Below are 21857 nucleotides of genomic sequence, written 5' to 3' on the forward strand. Positions count from 1 at the left end.
CCTTCCTGTCAAAAAAGAAAGCCCAAGCAGATCCACACAGGGTCTTTGTCTGCTGCTTTCCAGTAGATTACCACCCCAGTTAGTGCAGGCACTGTTAAAAAAAAAAAAAAAAAAAAAAAAAAAGAATAATAATAAAAAAAATAAAAACAAAATCCACGAGGATATTGAGAGTCAGAGATAAAATCAGACTGCATGGACTGTAGGAGAAATAGGCTAGAAAAACAGAAGACTTCTGATTCCTCAAGAAGCCATGGTGAAGGTCGATTAACCACCAGAACACTTTCTTCCCGTTCCAAGGACTCCCCTTTATGCCTTCAGGCGAGAAGGCACCAAAGGGAGAGATATTGGTCCTGTTTGACATTGAGGAGACCTGCTTAGCTGTTTGCCCCCGATAGGTACTCCATCAAAGTTGACATCAAGGCACTATGTGATACCTGTCAGGAGACGGAGATCACCAAAGAGAAGGCATCAAACTCTCTCTAGGCCTAAAACTAGATCTAGAAGACCATCTACTACAAGGTCCATCTCTTCTCGTTCAAGATGATCAGGTAGAAGATCGTCAAAGTTTCGATTTTACCATAAGAGAAATTCTCTTTCAACTACCTCAGTCTTCTACAAGGGATTACTCCCCAACCCTAACGCACTCATCCAGGTATAATCTCTCCAGTAGACAATCTCTCCACCTTTAATGATAGATTGGTGAGAGGGGCTACAAAACTGAACATCACGAATACCGCCACAAGTATTCCACATCCATTTTGCCTGTTTTTTTACAAACTTCTAAAGAATTACAAACTACCAGATCAGGAACCCGCTTTTTTTTTTTTTTTTAAACCCAAGATCATACGCTATATTCAGTGATTTTTAGCTGCAGTTTAAAAAAAAAAATCCAGTACAGTTGCTCCTGCTTCTACTGCCCTACCAGACACAAAGTGCAAGAGGATGGGCTCCTTAGGCGGAAAAACGTGCAGAACTTCAACAGTCATGAAGCTGGCAAGTGCAACAGCTCTCTTGGGAAGATAAGATCATTTTCTGTGGGACTCTTTACAAAAATACCCTGACAAACTTCCCACAGAAGATAGACAAGACTTCGAAGAGGCCCTTAATGAAGGAATGCTAGTCTGGAATCAAACCATTGGGGGCAGCAGCAGCTACGTCAGACTTGGTAGCTCCTGGGCACTGCCATGTCATCTCCAAGATGCAACTGTTGGCTGAGACTAACAGGGCTAAGACCAGAAGTGCAACAGAGAATTGCTTATGTACCATTCCCAGGCTCAACATTATTCGGCTCATATGCAGATGACGAAATGAGGTCTGAAATGTGCACTTTAAAAGAAGTTGGCCTGGAGAACAGAAACCAGTTCAGAAGGTGATAGAGGCCTTATGATAGGTGTTAGTTCCCTCAGAGGGTTCAACCCCTTCATTGATTGCACCAACAACCAAAGCAACCATGCCCCCAATGGAAATCTTCTAGAGGGACAAGAGGTCCCCAACAACCACAAACTGCGTCCTCAGTTAAACCTCTAGCAAAACAGTGATTTCCTCCTCTTTGTGACCTACTCCAGTAGAAGGAAGTAAGGGCTATTATGTCAAACAGTGGCACCAAATAACCAAAGGCAAGTGGATCTTGAATATTCTACAGAACAGATATTCTCTACATTTCAGATCCCCCTCCTCCAATACCACCAACCAAACAGTTGGACTATCAGATAGATCTGTTGCAAAAGGAGGTAAACACATTGATGCCGAAGAATGCTGTGGAGGAGGATCTGCACTATCAGAAATGATTGGGAGTTTACTTCTGGTGCTTTCTGGTTCAGAAGAAAGGATCCAAACAGGAATTCAGACCCATACTAGACTTTAAAATCCTAAACAGATTCATAAAAAAGGAAAAATTTTGAAGCTACAACAAAGAGACTGGATGTGTGGCTATTGTTCTGCATGATGTCTATTTCCACATATCAATCGTAAAATAACATCGACATATTTTTACAATTCGTAGTAGGCTCCAAACATCTTCAATTCACAGTTCTACCATTTGGGCTAAAGTCGGCCCCCAAGATATTATTGAAATGCATGGCTGTCGTCGCAGCACATCTAAGAAAGCAAAAGATATTTGTCTACTCCTATTTAGATGATTGGGTAATAGAGTTCATCCTCATAAACCTCTCTGATGCATTTCTAGATATTTCTGGACACGTTCTCACAACAAGGTCTTCAGGTCAACCTAAACAAAAAAGAAAATGTACATCCTGTCCAGAAAATACACTATCTGGGTGCTATTCTGGATACCCAATCCGCAACAGTGTGTCTTTCGGAGGAGAGACTGTCATCTATCCTCATCAAATATCTAACACTGTTGTGAGCTCATCATCCTTCACCTTGACAGATATGGTCCTCACTGGCGACAATAGCATCTTGCATATACATAGTTCCCTATACCAGACTTCACATGGGTCCACTGCAACAATGTCTGGAGGATCAATGGATGCAGTCCTTCCAACAACTGGGAACAAGAGCTAAATCTGTTGCAGTCTCTCCCATGGTCGAACAAGTCAAAAATTCTTAAAGTGGGAATCCCCATCCATCAAATCTCCCTACCCAAACTCTTCTCACAGATGCTTCCCTCCAAGGATGGGATGCTTACATGGGTCAATTACAAACTCATGGAATATGGTCAAACAAAGAAGAGTCTTACCATATCAGTCTACTAGAACTGAGAGCGGTTGGCCTAGCATTGAAGTCTTTCCTTCCTGCGATAAATACAAGTTCTCTGTTAGGTCAGACAAACAATACTAAAAAAATGCATTACCTGAAAAAAACAGTGAACATTCTAGACCTACGTCCCTCGAATCTCAGACCTTACGGAAATGTCTCATAGAGAGGAACCTAACAATTACAGCGGTACACTTTCCAGGTTTTCAAATTACAGAAACCGACTCTGTCATATTATTCAAGATAACCACAACTGGGTTCTAAACAACAAAGTAATGGAGGAAATTTTTCAGGAATGGCGCTATCTCCATGTAGACCTGTTTGCAGATGCAGAAAAGAAAAAAAATAGCAAGACTACGCCTCTAGATTTTTACCAACTGGGCATTTCGGTATTCTTATCCACCGATTTCCTCCTTATTTCAGCAGTCTTGATCAAGCTGTAGACATCTAAGATCAGATTGATAATAATAGCACCAGAATGGCCTTTATCAGTGGTGGTTCACAGACCCTTTTAACCTCTGAGTCCCCGCACAAGAGGCTGGCTTGCAGGTAGGATCTCTTTACAAGCTAGGAGGACATATTCTCCAACCCATTCTTACATCGCTGCAATTGACTTCGTGAATCCTGAATCCTTAGTGTGGCCATCTAAAGAGACCACAAAACTGAATAGACCTTTTTGAGAGAGTACAGGCGTCCTTCTGCAAGTAAATTCTACGCTTTCGAAATGGAAGACATGTTGTATTTGGTGTATACTAAACATTTTTGATTCATTTAATTATCATGTTGAAGTGTTTGTTACTTTTCCTGCTTTATCTAGCAAAGTCTAAATTATAAATACTCCTCTATTAAAAGGTACACCTTGCGGCTGTAACAACCATCACAAACCTTTTTTTATTGCACGTAGTTAAGGATTTCTTAAAGGGTGTTATGGCTTTCTCTGCAGCTAGAACTCCTTAAGATTGTTTTATCCAAATTAATGGGACTTCCTTCTGAACCTTAACAAAGCGTCTTAAAAACACCTTACATTGAAAACACCTCTCTTATTCGTAATTACTTCAGTGTGCAGAGTAAGCGAAATTCAAGCTGTGTGCAAACGGGCCATATACAATTTTTCACAAAAACAGTTGTAATGAGAACTCTTCTATTTCTACATTAATCAAATAAACCATTTTTTGTCCACTTTTCTTTTAATGAATCCTTCAACTCCAACAGAAATCTCTTCACTTCCTTGATGTATTAAGGGTGTTGAAATTCTATTTGGTTAAAACTAGAGATATAAGAAAATCAGATAGGCTTTTCATAAATTATAGACCAGCAAGAACTGGTTTGCCTTCTACAAAATCTATATCAAGGTGAATATTTTGTAATATAGCTTTTTCGTATTAACTGGTAAAGAATCCCTTACCTCATAGGCCAAAAGATCATTCTACTCGAGGTAAACCGGCTATTATAGCCCTTCTAACGACTGTCCCCATTGCAGATATTTGAAAATCTGAGACCTGGAGGTCTGCCCATACTTTCAATAGGCACTATTGACTAGATTCAGACTTCAGGGAAGATACTCAAGGGGTGGGGGGCATCATTGAGGAATCTTTGTAATTAATGACATTGTCTCTGATTTCTGTCCTCTCTCCGAGGTGCCAATGACTAGATGAGGATCACCCGAAGGAGAAGGAAAAGTTAATCACCTGCCATTCAGATTTTAGGAATGTCAACTGTAGGAAAGTGCCCCTTTCGGCATGGTTAACGTCCACGTTTTGCCTGATCTTGATGCTGACTTGACAAGTGTGCTGGGATCCTGCTAACCAGGCCCCAGCAACAGTGTGCCCTCTCTAAAACTGTACTATTGTTAACAAAATTGGCACAACCCTGGCACACAGCTAAGTCCCTTGTAAAAGGTACCAGTGGTACCAAGGGCTGTGTGACCAGGAAGGGTCCCTAAGGCTGCAGCATGTATTGTACCACTCTAAGGGACCCATCACCTAGCACATACACACTGCCATTGCAGATTGTGTGTGCTGGTGGGGAGAAAAAGGGAAAGTCAACATGGCATCCCTTCCAGGGTGCCATGCTCACCAACCACTGCCTGTGGCAAAGGTAAGTCACTCCTCTAGCAGACCATACAGCCCTAAGGCAGGGTGCACTACACCACAGGTGAGGGTATAGACACTGTAAGGGTACATGACGCATGCAGCTAAGTCCATTCATAGACATTGTAAGTGCAGTGTGGCCATATTAAGTGCATGGGCTAGGGGTTTGTCATTAACCAACTCTTTAATGTAAGGCTGACCAGTCTGTGCCAGCCTGCCACCAAAAGACTACTTTCTGACACCAATGGAGTGAGGATCTTTGTGCCTTCCGGAGTCCGAAACACAGCCTACTCTGGGTGAAGGTGCTTCACCCCTTCCCCCCTGAGCCCCCCCACTCCAGCTAGGACCACCCCTAAGGTGTCAAAAGCTGAAGTGACACTCCCCCCGCAGAATCCTCCATCTTGGTTTGGCGGACAGGGACCAGCAAAGTTAGGAATATGCTCCCCTGTCCCCAAAGGGATTGGGCACAGGAAGGGTGTAGCCACCCCCTGGGACAGTAGCCATTGACCTCAACAAGTAGAAGAAAGAAGCATAAAGGACTGCGAAGCTGACCCCAGCAGAAAAGACTCCAGACACCAACTGCCTTCGCCCCATCCCTACTGGCCTGTCTGCAGCTTCAGAATCCCTGCTACAAAGGCAACACATCCTGCAGGACCAGTGACCTCTTGAAACCCCCAGGGGGCCAAGAACCCCTGAGGACAACGGCCCTGTCCAGAAGAAACTCTCCAAAAGGACTCCAGAAGTGCCCCGGGTCTGCGAGTTCTGCCCACTCTAGACCCGACTACCACAGCCCGAGTCCAGGTGGCCCACCAGTCCAGAGCAGGTCCACAGGCAATTTCAACCTTGTATCCACCCTGGATTGACCCCTTCTGGCCAGCACGATGACTACTGCAGCCATAATCCAGAGGGCACCCCTGACCGTGAGAGAACTGTACTAAGATTCCTGACACCTAAAGGTACTCCTGCACCGCAGCCCCCTGGGGAATTTGAACACCTACCCAGCAACGTTCAGCAGGTGGCCCGATGGTGTGTTTGCACCCTGCACCCGGCCACCCCTGTGCTGCTGAGGGTGTGTGGTGCTGACCTGTGGCCCCCCAGGTCTGTCCTCCTAATTCCCCTAGATCTGTCTTCCAAAGTTGCGGTACTTACCTGCCAGACGATCTGTTTGCAAGTGCTCCCAGTTTCCAGAGGACCCTATTCTAAATCTACCTTCAACTTTGATCTCTGCACCCGGCTGGCCCGTGTTGCTGGTGGACATCCTAAACCCTGGGGACTGGAACTGTAAGTCGAGTACTTACCTCAAAACTGCACTAACTCTCCCCACCTCCACCCCCTTGTCAACTTTTAAAAGTGAAAGGAGTTACTTGCCTGCAAACCATTTTCTTTGCCAAATCTAAACAGTGCTATTGAAACATATGTTTGATACTTGCAAATGTATTTACCTGCAACAAGATCCTTTTGGTTCTAGGAATAAAGTAACAAAATATTTTTTTTTCCAATATAAAAACATTGGCCTCGAGTTAGTCATCGAGTGTGTGCCTCATTTATTGACTGTGTACAACAAATGCCTTGCACTACCCTTTGATAAGCCGAACTGCTCGACCACACTACCACAAAAGAGAGCATTAGTATTTAAGGCTCTGTTAAGCCTCTGAGGAACCCTTGGACTCTGTGCACACTATCTCATTTTGATATAGTATATACAGGGCCAGCTTCCTACATCCACTGAAAGGCCCACATGAATGAGGCGGACATAGATGTTGAATTTAGAGAACAGAAACTGAGGGACAGAAGCATGGATTACACAATGAGTGCCAATAGCAGCTGTAAATCAGATCTTCAACTTAATCGCTAACCAGTGCATTTGTTTGAGGAGCGAGGCAGTCACGTTGAAGTGCCAGTGATCAAATGGGCAACCCGGTTTTGCAACACTTGCGAGTCCTTCAACCATTGTGATTTGCATTGGAACTGCAAAGTGGCAACAATAACAAAATCTGTTTTGGCTATTCTTCTTCTCCTCATTACTACCTCTTCTCTACTGGTCTTAACTCAATTACTTTTGCAGCACTATATTCTGTGGTCTTCCCCTGTGAACCGCACCTGTAGGTGATCTAGTCTTGCTGCACTTGTTCCTTTTCTATGTTTGTAAGAAGTGCTGCACTTGGCTGCTGTTCAGACTGCGATTGTATTGTGTGAGGGAAGACTGCCTGGTTTCTCCTCTTTTATACATTTCTTTTGGGGTGGGTAGAATCCGCAGAGTTGATTACATTAAAATTGCACCAGGTTCCACACAATTCTGTGATGGGGCAGAGTGGTGACTTGGGCTATTTTCTTAGTGCAAAATGCACCCTCATCTCAAAAAATGGTTGTGAGGATGTATTTTGCCTATAAAAATAAAAAAAAGTAGCATTGCCAAATACTACCGAGCTCCCTTACATTCTCTGCAGTGATGCAGAGTATGTTAGGGCGCCGTGTGGTATGCAGTGGTTTCTAAAATTTAGAACTCGCTGCATAATTTTTAATCACACCGGCAGAGCGGCGGACTTTTAATTTATCAGTAAAGCTGTGTTACAAGAGTAATGCAGAATCACCAAAATTCCTCTGATTCCACCTGCAGAATTATAAATTCAGCCACGCCTACGTTTACTGCACTGCTTGTGCATGTTGTGTGCTACAGCTGCCTGAGATAAACATTGATAGTGCTGATGTGTATATACAGTGTACATGTTCCTCGCTATGCTGTACCTTTTGTATGTTAGTATTGACTCTTGTGAAAGTACTTTCAATCTCTAGCGATTCAGACTATCACCTTTCTCAATACTTATTTTATATGCTGTGCTGTATGCAGCAGTAGCCATGTGCAATGTCACAGAGGAAAAAGTCACTCAACCTTGACTCGAATCACTTCTTTGAAGACAAAACAACTTGCACCACTCCAGGCCCAACACTAGATGGCAGGAGTATGCAGAGCATATGAATGTACAGCAGGACATGCCACGAACAGATACTTACAGGGTAAGTAACATAATCCTTATCTGCTCGTGCCTGAAGACATCTGTTGGCAGCTATGGTTATCCCAAGTCCTCTGATAGCACCACAGCCTGACTGCCAACAAGCCCATGCGAGAATCAATCAAACACTTAGAGTGTTGTAAATCACCCTTGAGGGTCTTGAAGCGCTGTTGTGAGTTAGTGAACATCCTTGTTTAGCATCCTTTATAGTTCAAAGGATCAATATGTGCATGTTGATTGAGATGCTCAACATGGTCGTTCAGCTCTTCTGATAGCAACTGTGTAAGGATTTCATTAGAATGCAGATGATCGAGCCTAGACAAACCATCCCTCGTAATATTAGAGGCCAGAATCTAATGTTGCAAAAAATAGTTTGGTGTGTTGCATAAAAGTGACAACAGTTTTAACAGTAAACCTTAACAGAAATGTCAGTTTGTTTCAGGTATACATTGGGTAGTCTTTCTTTACCCACAAAGGGTAGCAAACCCAGAGCTTTAATGAGCAAAATTTTAAACTGGAAGAATAACTACTAAATCCTAAGAAATTACTAGATTGGAGATGCATGACGTTTTAATTATTAATTCTACTTGCAGTATGTTTAATATGCCTGATCTTGTTTATTTTTCCAGCTAGCTATTGACTATGGGATTAAGTTCTTGGAGACCAGTGCAAAATCTAGCATCAATGTAGAAGAGGTAAGTACACTGACTGCCCTTGAATGATTTCCTTTATTATGAAAATTTGGACAATGTATGGCACAGCTTGTCTGACAATTAGATCTTTTTTTTCTCTCCACTGGAGAAAGACATATAAATCCTGTATATGTCTCTCACAAATGTACATAATTTTGTTCATTTTCCTAACCTATTTTTTTTACCCTGAGGTGAGACATCATTTACCAAGTGTAAAAACAGTTCACACTGTCAAAAGTTGACGTTTATGTTGTATGTACCACTGTCTCTATATCAATCATTTTAAAAGTTCATGTTCTTGGGAGCTGGGCTCCAAATTGCTTGCATGTGTTTATCCATATTAGTTAGACTTTGTATTGGCTGACATGTTTCTGAAGCATATCTCTAAACGTGGTCAACGCATAATGTGTAGTAGGGTGGATTGGGAAGCAGAGGAGGTATGCATCAACAGGGCAAGAAGGTAGAACAAACTCCTTGAAGACCTGGTGGAGTGCTCAACACTGATCCAGCTACTCTGACCTACCAGATACTAGACCGCTATCAATAATTTAAAAATACTAGAGGTTACACATAGCAAGAAGTATGCTATTACATCTAAAATAGTTATGTATAGTAGGAGTAAACAAAACGTCAGTGGGGTGTTCACTGAAACACGTATGTGCTCATTTTTTACAGGACAGATGGTCAGAAAAACAGCAATATAAATTCAGTGATCATTTAAGACATGATCATGGAAAAGTCTGAACTCGGCGGATAAAAGGCACTATCAGAAGTGGTTGATTGCATCATAAGACAATTGGTGGGAATTGAGCTAAAGTGTTAAGGGGGTGGGACACGCGGTCACTAATAAACACAAATAAAAATGTTAAAATTCATATATGGTAGATTGGGTAAGAGGTGTGCTGTTGTACCATTCCCCGTGGTGCAGACCTTTGTGGCAGAGTTAACATGATTCATATCAGTCATGTCATGGCCCATTGAGTCTGCAGGTGATATATCCCGCCCCACCCAAGTTCCACCTTCCCAGATTTGATTTTCCTTGTTCACCAACTAGTCTCCTCATTATACATAAGCAGCACTTTGGGTCCGCTTTTTTCTGAAGTTGTTAAAGTTCCACCACATACCAGGAGTATACATTAGCACTGTTGCCCTAAATCTGGTGTACAGAAGATGAATTTTCCAAAAAAGCAGGTGTCGCTGGCCCTGAATTACGTGGATTTTGTTTCACATCAGCTCATTGGATTTGCTTATATTTAGTTCCTATGTTTCTGCCCTGTCAAAGCTATTTAAACGATTTACGATGTTCAAACCATCTGCTTCATTCAAATCCATGAGATAGATAATACAAACAGCAAACTTGCATCCTAAGACACTGCTGAAGGCATATCCAACATTTAGACCGTGCATTCTTACTGAAACTGTCTTCTTATGACATCATGTTAACATTTTGGCTTTGAGCCATAATTTAGTTAGCCTGTTGCATAGGTTTACGTAATTGGAAAAACACCTGTGCTGTTAGAGGTAGGAACATAGGCCCTCATTATGACTTCGGCAGTCAAAACAGTTGAGCGCGAAAGTCACGCCGGCCAGGAGACCGCCATATTATGACTCATGGCAGCTTTCTGCAATAAATTGTGCGGGGAGCCGTCAGCAGCCATACTGGCGGTCGGCGGTCTATTGGAGGTTGCTCTGTTGGCAGTGCCACTTCATCACGGCTCCGCCACTTCATCACGGCACCATCCACCAAATTAAAATGTTTTAATCGGAATGGCGGTGTTGCGGTGACTGGGTGGAGCGGGCCCCATGGACACCGTTCCCTCCCAGATGACCACTGCGAGCAGGTAAGGTGATCACCCAACAGGGGTGAGGTAGGGGGAGGGGGGGGGAGGGGTTTGTGTGTCTATATGAAGGGGGGTGTTTGTGCGCACATGCATCTGAGTGAATGTGTGAAATGGTGTCGGGGGTGTCGTGGATGTGCAAGTGTGTACATGTGTGGGTGAGGGGGTATATACAGGGTTCGGGCGAGGGTGATGTCTACGGGGCTTGGGCGGGAAGGGTGCTGTGGCTGTTTTTGGGGGGGGAGGGGGACGCATGTTAATGCATGTTAATTCTTGTCACCAGTATCCTTTTCGCCAAGGATTTCCTGGCAGGGTTACTACCAGGAAATCCCTGTCACACACACTCAAACTCTCTCTTTTCCTGATATTTGATGCTGAGTGTGTGCTGGGATCCTGCTAATCAGGCCCCAGCACATGTATTCTTTCCCTAAACTCTACCTTTGCTTTCACAATTGGCCCACCCCTGGCCCACAGCTGAGTCCCTTGTAAAAGGTACCAGTGGTGCCCATGGCCCTTTGACCATGGAGGGTCTCTAAGTGCTACAGCATATATTATGCCTCCCTAAGGGACCCCTCACCAAACACATGCACACTGCCATTGCAGATTGTGTTTGCTGGTGGGGAGAAAAAGGTAAAGTCAGCATGGCATTCGTCCCAGGGTGCCATGCCCACCAACCACTGCCTGTGGCATAGGTAAGTCACCCCTCTAGCAGACCGTACAGCCCTAAGGCAGGGTGCAATATACATCTGGTGAGGGCATAGCTGCATGAGCGATATACCCTACAGTGTCTAAGTCCATTCTTAGACATTGTAAGTACAGTGTGGCCATATTGAGTACATGGGCTGGGAGTTTGTCATTACGAACTCCACAGCTCCATGATGGCTTCACTGAAGACTGGGAAGTTTGGTATCAAACTTCTAAGCTCAATAAATCCACACTGATGACAGTATTGTATCTATTGAAGAATGCACACATAGGGCACCTTAGCAGTCTGTGCAAGCCTACCACTAACAGACAAGTTTCTGACCCCATGCGGTGAGAGCTGTTGTGCTCTCTGGGGTCAGGGTGGAGGTGCTTCATACCTCCCCCCTGCAGGAAATGCAACCCTATCACAAAGAAACTTCCAAGAAGGACTCCAGAACAGCCCCTGATCCGCAAGTCCTGCCCACTCCGCACCCGACTACCACAGCTCATGTCCAGGTGGCCCACAGGTCCAGAGAAGGTCCCCAGCCGAGTCCAACCTCGAGTACACCCTGGGTTGACCTCTTCTGGCCAACACAACGACAACTGCAGCCAAAATCCGGAGAACCCTCTTGACCACGAGAGAATCGGACAAAGATTCTTGATGCTTAAAGGTACTCCTGCACCCGCAGCCCCTGGCCTTGGGGAATCAGACGACCTTGTCCTGCTGTGGTTTCCTGGAACCGACCCCCTGAACCCAGCTGTCAGCATCTTTATGACCCCTGGACCCCCCCCCCCCCCTCCCCTTCCCCTGTTGAAAAGCATTGGGAGCTTGATGCTGTTTGCACCCTGCACCCGGCCGCCCCTGTGGGTATGTGTTTGGTGCTGAACTGTGGGCCCCTCCTAAGGGATGGATGTAGTTCCCGCACTGAAAGTGAAATTCTAAAAATGTCCCGCTTTTTTTTTCTTTTTGTTTTCTTCCTGCAGAGTTTAAGTGGACCTGATACCTCTGCTCGCTCCATGAGCATGAAAAAAAACAGAAAGCAGTTAAGTTTTGAAGCATTGTGTGGGCTGAGCATTGTATTGCATTAAGGCAAATACAATGCCCGTTCCCCCACAGTGCACTTAAAAGCAGCTTCCCTAACAGAGAATCTTTTTTTGTGCCTTCTTCCAGCTTCCTTCGGTCAGGCAGGCACCATAGTCCATTCTCCTGCTAGGGAAATTCTTTTGAAGAGCGCTACCCAGAACCAACCATTGTAAGTAACATGTCTTATGATTAAGTTAATTACAATGGTATTCCTTGTTCCCTGCATTCTTCAGTGCCCGAAATGAGTAAGTATTTTGTAGGCCATTTCTCCTACATTCTTCCCTATGACCAATCCGAATTAGGCAAACGCGTAAATGGGGACATTGCCCGCAGTTTCACATCCACAGAAGAGGAGAAGTGCAGATCTCTGTTTTACCCAGTTATGAACACTCATCCCCACTAGTTACATGAAAACCAAAACTTAGAATACATTTCTGATGGATACATCTACCTGTGGTATCCTCACCTTTAGAATATCCCCATGTGCCAACATTCACGGAAACTTTTCTCCATAGGTCTACCACATCGACATTACAATAGCACGGCCCGCACACAACTGTGTGACTTCACTGGATCCATAAGAAGTCCTTGTTGATGTGCTGACATCCGTTCGCTTTTCTCCACGCTTTCGATGCTTAATGTTTTTTCCTCTCTGCCTTAGGTTACGGTTGGTTACAGTGTTTCTGGGAAGAAGCTCAGAGGAATCTGTTTTTCTGCAGCAATGTCTCCACTGAGGGAGTCCGGATTCAAGCCCTGTCAAGCATGCGAAGGCCAGATGTTGATCACAGACCTTCATGATGACTGTCTTTGGTGTCTTAGCTCTGACCACGATGTCGGCACCTGTTCCTCGTGTCAGAAGATGAACACAAAGGTCTTGAAAGAAAGGGATGCAAAGCTCTTCATGGCCAAGGTGAGGAAAGAGAAGAGGTGTCGTCGGAAGTCACGTCCTCGCTTGGAGTCTCCCCACTTCTCAACGTCATCGAAGAGGAAGCACAAGAAGCAGCTGTATCACAGTTCCCAACACCGGTCTTCGAGAGATGTTTTTCCGACATCAGTATCTCAGCATCCAAGGTTGACTGAAGTTTCTCTGTCTCCATCCTCTGTTGCTGGTCCGTCATCGCCTTAAAGTCCATAGAGACCATCAATTCACCTGTGCCTCCTGATCCGGAGCTAGAAGTGGTCCCTCCGACTCTGGTTCTCCCTCAGCCTCATTGACAGTCAAGAGTATCCAACCTTCCATGCTCCTGGAACTAATTCTTCAAGCTCCCTTAATGCTATGTATAGCATTTTTACCAAGGCTGTGACTCCATCTGGTGCACCTGCGTGCCCCATGGGTCCCATTATCTTCTTCCTTGGCAGATTTCTTGGCACCATATCAGCAGGCTTTGTTCCTGCCTTTCATGCCGATTGCCTAGTTACCCTGGCCCTTGCCGAAGAAGATGACTTCTTTGCTGACCGGCCCTCAGCTTAGTCATTTGTGCCGATTTGTGCCGACTGAAGGCTCCATGCCGGGGTTGCATCGTTAGATTCCAGTACCTGTGGATTCGGCTGCTCCAGTGGCCAAAGTCCTCAGCGCTGATACCAGCGTTGCTGTCACCATTGCGGGAGTCGAGGCATAGATCCTGCAGAGAACTTCAATGCCTTCTGGAAGAAGAGCAGTATTTCTGTCCACAGCAGGATCCTGACTTGGAGGAAGGTGAAATTTTGTCGCATGATCCCGACTTTGAAGGACTAGATGTGGCAAGTGGTCTGGACACTTACCTAGAATGGGGATTGTTGTCACCAAAGGGCATGCCTCCTCCTGAGGTCACTTCATATCAAATGGTGATAAGAAAGGGTTCTGCCATTTTGGTGTTTCTCCTGCATACAGCAGACCTTTAGCCTAATTTACTGTCAGAGGTCCTTCATTCTGCTGCTTTGGTGTCAGAACCACTTTTGCCCTTTAATGAGACCCGTGTTAGACATTTGGCTGAAACTCATTGTCTACTCCTGCAGTGTCTATATTTCACAATTCTGAATGGTCAAGATTTCATCCACACAAAACGCTTGAGAGATCGTACAGAATGTTCCTCAGCTATCAGTCAGTTTGCACCTTGAATGGGTTAAATATTTAGAGGAGACATATAATCATGGTGTCCCAACAGAACAGAGCCCCAACACTTTTAGTATTGAGAAGGAAACAAAGATGGGATTTACTCAGTTAATAATTAAGGAAACTATTGAGAGGATAAAACTCACAAGGGCTGCAGGCCCAGATAATGTGCCAGCAGTGGTAATAAAAACAAATACGGCATGGTGGGCGAGGCTGTGTCATACAGCCTTCCAGGAAATCTTGGCAACTGGAAGATTTCTGGAGAGTTGGAAGGGGGCTGTGATAAAACCAATCCACAAAAATGGTGATTATATTCTCCCAGGTAATTATAGGCTAATTAACCTGTTGGACATAGGTGCTAAGATTTTTTTCCAAAATATTATTAAAGATGATTGAGTGGGTTCATGTAAATTCTCTCATACCTCCGGAGCAAGGTAGTTTTAAGGAGCGTCACTCGACCATAGATCACTGTTTTAGTTTGTGGGCAACTGCAAAGAAATCTGTACAGCGGGGGGCACTTTGTTTTGTTGATTTTTAGCTCAGCGCTCGACTCAGTTGGTTGGGTATTGTTGTGGAAGGTATTAAAGGGATATGAGATCCCAAAAGACCTTCTTAAAAAACTGCACTGGGACAACTGTTGATTCTCTGATGTTGACACTCTTGAGGAACATCAGTCTAAACAATGGCCTCAGGTAAGGGTGTGTATTGGCCCCAACATTGTTTTCCCTGTTTCTCACTAATCTCCCTGAAGTTTTAAGTTGGTCAAATCTTTCTAGCCCTAAAATGAATGGCATAAATATTAGTAGTCACCTGTGTGTAGACAATCTGGTGATTTATGATCGGACAGGAATTGGATTACAACAGAAATGTAATATATTCAGGTATTATTGCACCTGGAAAAAATGTAAAATGAACATGGAAAAAACTAAAGTTCTCAAAATAGGAAATCTTAAGAGTATGAGTTGGGTAATTTAGAAAAAACTAAAACAGAGAGATTGAATATAAATATCTAGGGGTATGGTTTTCACATAATTTAGGTTGGAAGGACCATCTTGCCTCCTCACAAGATAAGTCACTTGTATCAATAACGTGGTTAAGGAAATTTGACAAACCATATGGGGAACCTTCTTTTCGACCAGTACTGCGAGCCTTTCCAGCGATGGTAAGTCCGCAGTTTATGTATGGGGTGGAGGTGATGGGTATAAGGAGGGGTAAGAAGAGCTGCGACCTGGAAGAAGGAAGGTGCCTAAAAAGGCTATTCTGCCTCCCATCCTCTTCTATGGTGCAGGCAATTAGAGGAGAGACAGGTTTATCAGGGTGGGCACGGACTGCTTTTGTAGAGATATAAAAATTTGGGGCAAGAATTGATAGTGCAGGGATATTGAAAATTCCCCTGTTATGTAAAAAGGAGATACTACAAAGCATATTATCTTGGGCATGGGGAGTAAGAGAAAGAATTCAGGCTAGCGCCAAGTTATTAAACATACAGGTAACAAGGGGCGTGATGAGGTGGGACTAAGTAAAGCAGAGTTTAAAAGACTATTGAAACAGGTCTCCAGGGATGAGGATCTCTTGTACCTGAGCAAAAAATGCTCATTCTCACATTTGCTAAACTCTTGGAAGAACGATTGAATCTTCCCCTACTTTGAAAAGATTGCAAATATTAAGATGAGCCACAGTATATTAAGGTTTTGTTGTGGAATAAACTTAGTTTTTGTGTCAGGAAATCGGGAGGGTCTGCAAAATGAAAAGAAAATCTGCCAATGTCGTCTTAATGTAAAAATTAATTCACTCCATATCCTAATTGACTGTCTGGGGTTTTTACCCCACCGGGAGAATTACCTAAAACCTATTTTGTTTTTTTAAAATCTGGTATTAGAGATGGGGGACAAGCGATTGACCTATTGATGGACATGAGATTTTTCGATGTGACGTGTTATGGGTCAGTTTTTAATCTCCGCGGGTACATCACTGAGACAATGTGATTTATTTACCATGTTGAGGGAGAAAAGCTATTTTATATAGTAGGGTTGTGTATATGGTATATCTATATAGTTATTATATGTTTTATTGTATATATGGTAGAGTATTTAATTGTGTATATTGGAATTTTATGTGATGTGTTTTAATAGTGTTTTAAAGGCTATGGCCTAAATAAACATGTTTTTTGACTGATAGTTTGCACCTTGCAAGTACTGCACATTGTTTTTGACAGTTATCTTGAACTGTCTGTCAAAGAATGTCAGAGAATCTGACGAATGTGTACAAGTAGAACAATTGGCCTTGCCTGCATCAAAAATTCAACACCTGTGCAACTTCATAAATTCTGGTCATCAACATCGAACAAGATGAACTTGAAGATGTTGACTCGCCAAAACATTGCTAATGCTTCAGTGAACACTGAATTTCCAATTTTTGCAAGTGGAACGATTGTCAATGAGGAGTTGGTGCCTGCAGAGAGAGATTCAAAAGGTATGGGCCATATTGTTCAAGAACTTAACAGCAAATTGGAGGAAGCTGACCTTCGTGTTGTGCCGCATGTTGAGTGAGCTATTTGAAATGATTCCAATCAAGTCATTGTACTGTCAAATGACACAGATGTTAAGTATTGTGCTACTTAGACTTGGTGCAGTGTTCATAAGTCAAGGATTGTCAAGAGTTATGGATACAATCTAGAACAAGCAAGAAAAGACACTTAATCCCTCTTCATATTCTGTACAAGAAAGGTGACGCAGAGATGCCCAGTGTTCTTGTCAAGGCACATATCTGGGTGATGACACTGGACAAAATTGGACCAAATCTTGGAACTTTAGCTGCTGAACCTGTGAAGTTTCTAAAAGGATTTGCTGGAACAGAAGAAGAATGTGACTTTAAAGATGTAGAAAAATACCTTGTGCGTGTGTGGAAAACAAGTTCTGAGTGTCACACGTGATGATCTTCGTTAAAGTGAGTTCAAGAGATCAGTCCAATACGTGTCCTTCCACCGACGTCCTAGTCTGTGCGTGAACACATTAAAAGAGCGTTATACTTGATCAGAAGATGTGTAAATGTTTTAGGTCATGCATATGTAGAGAACGATCTGTGTGAATTTGGTTGGAAAGATATTGATGGGGTGCTAAAACCTACGAAATTTCTGAAGCCTCTACCCACAGCACTTACATATACTTGCAAAACCTGTGCTACAGATTTCCCTGTCAATATGCTCTTCTCAAATGGTTGACACTCTGCAAATGTACCACAAGTGATTGCCAATACAAATAAAGTGAAGTATGAAAATGTGTCTAAAACAGGAGTGATGAAGTTCTTTTTTTTCATATTCAGATCATAAACATTGTTTGGTGTATACATTAAAGGATTAAAAAAACATAATTTTTTGTTCCATTTCTATGTAGGTCTCTTCTTCCGCTATTATACCCGCCATTTTGGAAAATGGCAGAAGGGTTGCTCAGAGGAGTTATTCTCTGACCTTCAAAACCTATGTTTTGAAACCAAAATGAAGTATATAGCTCTCATGGTTCCCAAAATATTACATCATCACTGCACCACATCCACCATTTTTAGGTTTAGCATAGCAGCGTACAAGCGCTGCTCTTCTCAACATGTTGTAATCTATTTTGTGGGCTTCAACCATGCCCATCTCTTTCATTCGTTCCTGGGCCTGCCTTTCAAAAATCCCTTGATGTCGTTAGTAAATGCTTTACGTTTGTCCTGCCTTGAGGCTGTTTTGTTACTGCCTTGGAGACTGACCCTGTTACATGGATTATTGCACGATTGCCCATGTACAAAAGTGCAGTGCACTATTTTTTCCTTTGACCTCGCCGCCTCTCGCTCATGGCGGTATGTTGTTTCTTCCTGTTCATTGTTTTTGGGCCTCTTGCTGTTTCTTTGCGATGTCTGTGGGGTCTTTTTTTTTACAAATTTATATTTTTTTAAATGTATTTTTTTTTTTTGCAGTTTTACATAGCGAGAACTCAACACAAAGGTATTGGAGCGCTTTGTTATTTGCAGTTATATTTAGCGCAATCTTGATACAAAGGTATTACAGTGCTTTACATGGGTTACATTACACAAGAACACATTCATTTTTGGTAGCAAGGGAAGATTAATTGATTTGCCCAGAATCACAGAATGTTGAGCCGGCACCGAGACACGAACTATGTTTCCAAGCTCCAAAGTTGGCAACTCTGGCCCTTATGCCATATCTTCTCCCCTAGGGTTCTTTGTCTGGTGCGTTTTGGGGGCAGTCTGGGATTAACTTGTTTTTTGTTTTATATAGCACTTCGTATTACAGGTTCAGCCATTTCATAGCGCTGCAAAGCAGGTGCCGTTCTTAACAAATCGATATAATTCATTTGCATCGACCTTGCAAAGATGAAGAGGTGACAAAGCTATGTCATGATTGTAATCTGTGACATTCTCGTTCTTTCAAGACCTCTGCAGTGGGTCCCTTAACCAACTGATTTGATTAGAGCTTAAAACTAGGCAATAGCATGTGCTCCTGATAATTTCCAGAGGGTCACCAACCAAGCACATAAGTTAGTTCTAGGCAAGAAGGTGGCGAAAGGTGTGGCCCCCAAAATGGAGGAAAAGGAGTTGTCAATCCAGACCCAAGCACTTTACAGCCTCAAGCTTGATAGCAAAAAACATCTAGCCTTTGGATGTAAATTGGGCCTCTCAAATACAGTTCAGTTAGCTCAAACTTGATACAAAAGTATTACAGCGCTTTACATGAACACTAGTAACATTACACAAGAACACATACATTTTTGGTATCAAGGGGAGATTAAGTGATTTGCCCACAGTCACAGGATGTTGAGCCGGCGCGTGCCACTTAACACACATTATTATGGTCTGAGCAAAGATTTCTCCTTATTAGTACCAGTTTAACGTATGACCAGAGTCCGCAACTAAAAGGTGACCAGATGACCTCTGCAAAGGATCTGCCTCTCTGCAGAATATGCCAGTCATAGAACTACATCATTCCAGTTGCCGTTCCTCTTACTAAAATGTACCAAGAGCATGCTTAATGTGGGCTTCATAAATAATCATTATAATTTTGTTATTTCATTAGTTGTGTGATGGGTTTATGAATAGGAATGCATCTTTACAACTGCACTACATATACATGATGCAGTCTAGGTTTTCAACACAGGAGTAAATATTTTCTCTAAATTAATACATGATTCCTATTTATGACTTGTGAAGCACTGAGACTGCAACATCTATTTATGCTTCACCGACTTGTACACATCCTCTTGGCATCACCACAACATTGATCTGTTTCAGAGCAGCAGTTCACGACATCTTCAATACACTCAATTATTCCTGTCATGTGACCAGACTATTTCTGGACATCTTCTTTGACTTTGAGAGGTCAGAGCTGAGTCACTGCCTGAGAGGGACATGACTGGCTTAGCTTATTCTCATCGTGTGTTCTACGACTACACATCAGAAGTACACCAATGCTTTATATTTGTTGTATTTGGGGATGTGCAAGTTCTCCTTTAGAGTGTATATGGTCTAACCAAGCCCCGTTGTGTGAGGAGGGTGCCTTATGGAGTTACCTAGTGGTTAGGTGAAATTATAGCCAATTTACCTTAAAAACCTATATATGAACTGCACTATTGGCACAGTTCTATTTTGCCCATGGAGCTGAAAATTGCACTGCTCCCTGGCCCAGCTGTTCCAACAGAACGTCCATTGAATGGCTGGGCCAAATTAATTCTCTCATGGTTATGCCCAGCCTGTAATGGCACAGACAAGGGTAGAACGTAACTGGAGTAGTCATGGCTCCAGGCCGGGTGGCAGCCCAGTGTCCCCTCCTCCCTGTGAATATTTGTTACTGTTTCATTTCTGTAATTCTAACTTGCCATTTAAAATGAAGTCGGTGATTTGCGGTCAGACAGTTTGTTTGCTTCTGTACACAGAAGTTTGGCCTAATTGGCTAGTTACATGTCTGTCTTTGCATTCTGAAACAGTCATCTACGGCTCAGGCTGCAAAGCGATGGCTGCTTCATAGCATCTTCAGGCTGGGTTACTTTACACTTAATAAATCGTATGGGCCTAAAGTACTTTCTTTTCACGTATTTTGAACACTGGATTTTTCTACTTGTTGGAAATGCTTGCTTTTGGGCCTCTATAGTCATTATCTTTACTCAGAGAAGAGACGTCGGTGACCTCACAAGCTGATAGTGAGTGGCCTATTAATAGAACACGAGGTAACACAGTAAGCAGTGCACTGCACAGCAGCTTTTTGATTTCATTTTTATGTTGCGATTCTTATTTGCTATATACATATTATAGGTATATTTTGAGGTTATTAGAGCATAGAACACACATGTCCATTGAAGGACTGGGAAGGCAGGATCCATGCCAGGCTTGCAGGGTATCCACTGTGTAAATAAGTTCCAAATTATTTTTACATAATTTTTCTTATGTGGTTATCAAGAAACTTTGACTTGCTTCTGGACCTACCTTGGATTCCCAAGAAAATCATACATCTGCTTTCATTTAATAGCCTGAAAAAAGGCCAATGAACCAGACCTGTAGGAGTCTCACTGGGCACCACTGGTCTAGGCAAAAAAGCACTCTATTGTCCAAACTCAGGCTTCCACTCTGAGTGGTCCAGATGGTAAGGGCAAGACCTCAAATTTTGAGTAGTCACCCCAACAGAGATAATTCTCACTTCCAAACCATCAGCCATTGCACAAATGTATGCACAGAAAGGCACCTTCAAGGCCCAGGAAATTCAGGTACACTTATCTGTTCTAAGGAGTCCAGTCATGAGACTATTAACCCAAGGCAGTGCTTTAAATGAATACAGAGTATACCAGCCCTTCTGTAATAATAAATTACCCAAGCTCACAGATTTCCCACCTCTCGAACCTTTCCTGCCGGCCCATCTACCACTGAAGCTCTGTTTCACCAATCTGCACACATTTTAAGCCTCCTATTAAGTTAAGCTGCCTCTTTTGTTGTTCTCTTTGTGTACAGTCAGTGTTTTTAGAAGTTAGGCTGGTATTGTCAATGTAGAGGAATCATTCCTTTAAAAGTTGAACTCCAATATATGTCTGTCCCCCTTTCTTTGCTCCTAACTCTTTTGACCCTCTCATTATTCAGTTAAATGCCATGAAGCTTCCTCTTTGTGGCTTGTTTGATGATATAAAGGGTTAGGTAAACACACTAGAAAGGTTTGCATCTCTAGGGCATCACAGCCAGTCTGTAGGAATAAGGCAGAAATACTCCCAAGATGGTCGTCTTGTTGTGTCCTCGCTCCTTCACCAACAGGCCTGGGAGGGTTGCTGTGTCACCTTGCATACATCACTACACTCCAAACCAAAACACATAGGTAAGACATTGTCATTTGTAACACCAATAGCTCTAACTCTCACAAATGCGAGACCCATTGCATTACAAATGCTTGTTAAAAATTTTGTCCAGAAAAAGTCACCCCGGATCAGCAATGTCTGCCTAGAAAGCAATCTAAGAATGGAGTCCATGCCCATGCGCACTATCACCGAGGGGAGGGGGTCACCTTACCTCGTGACTCTTAACAGCTTCTTCGAAGAAAAACAACTTGTACACGTCTGGACCCAACACTAGATGACGGAAGTATGCATAGCATGCGAATATATAGCACTGCATGCCACGA

The 21857-nt window shown here is 43.1% G+C and overlaps 1 protein-coding gene across 2 annotated transcripts in view; it reads left to right on the forward strand.

Moving 5' to 3' along the window:
* Positions 1–21857, forward strand: part of RAB8B (RAB8B, member RAS oncogene family) — a 156956-nt gene that overhangs the window by 79128 nt on the left and 55971 nt on the right. For both annotated transcript variants that reach the window (XM_069222008.1, XM_069222007.1), the window contains exon 6: positions 8446–8511. In XM_069222008.1, coding sequence (XP_069078109.1) covers positions 8446–8511 — 66 coding nt within the window. The remainder of the gene's footprint in view (positions 1–8445; positions 8512–21857) is intronic.

This window comes from Pleurodeles waltl, chromosome 3_1 (assembly GCF_031143425.1).
Source record: "Pleurodeles waltl isolate 20211129_DDA chromosome 3_1, aPleWal1.hap1.20221129, whole genome shotgun sequence".
Classification (NCBI taxonomy): Eukaryota; Metazoa; Chordata; class Amphibia; order Caudata; family Salamandridae; genus Pleurodeles; species Pleurodeles waltl.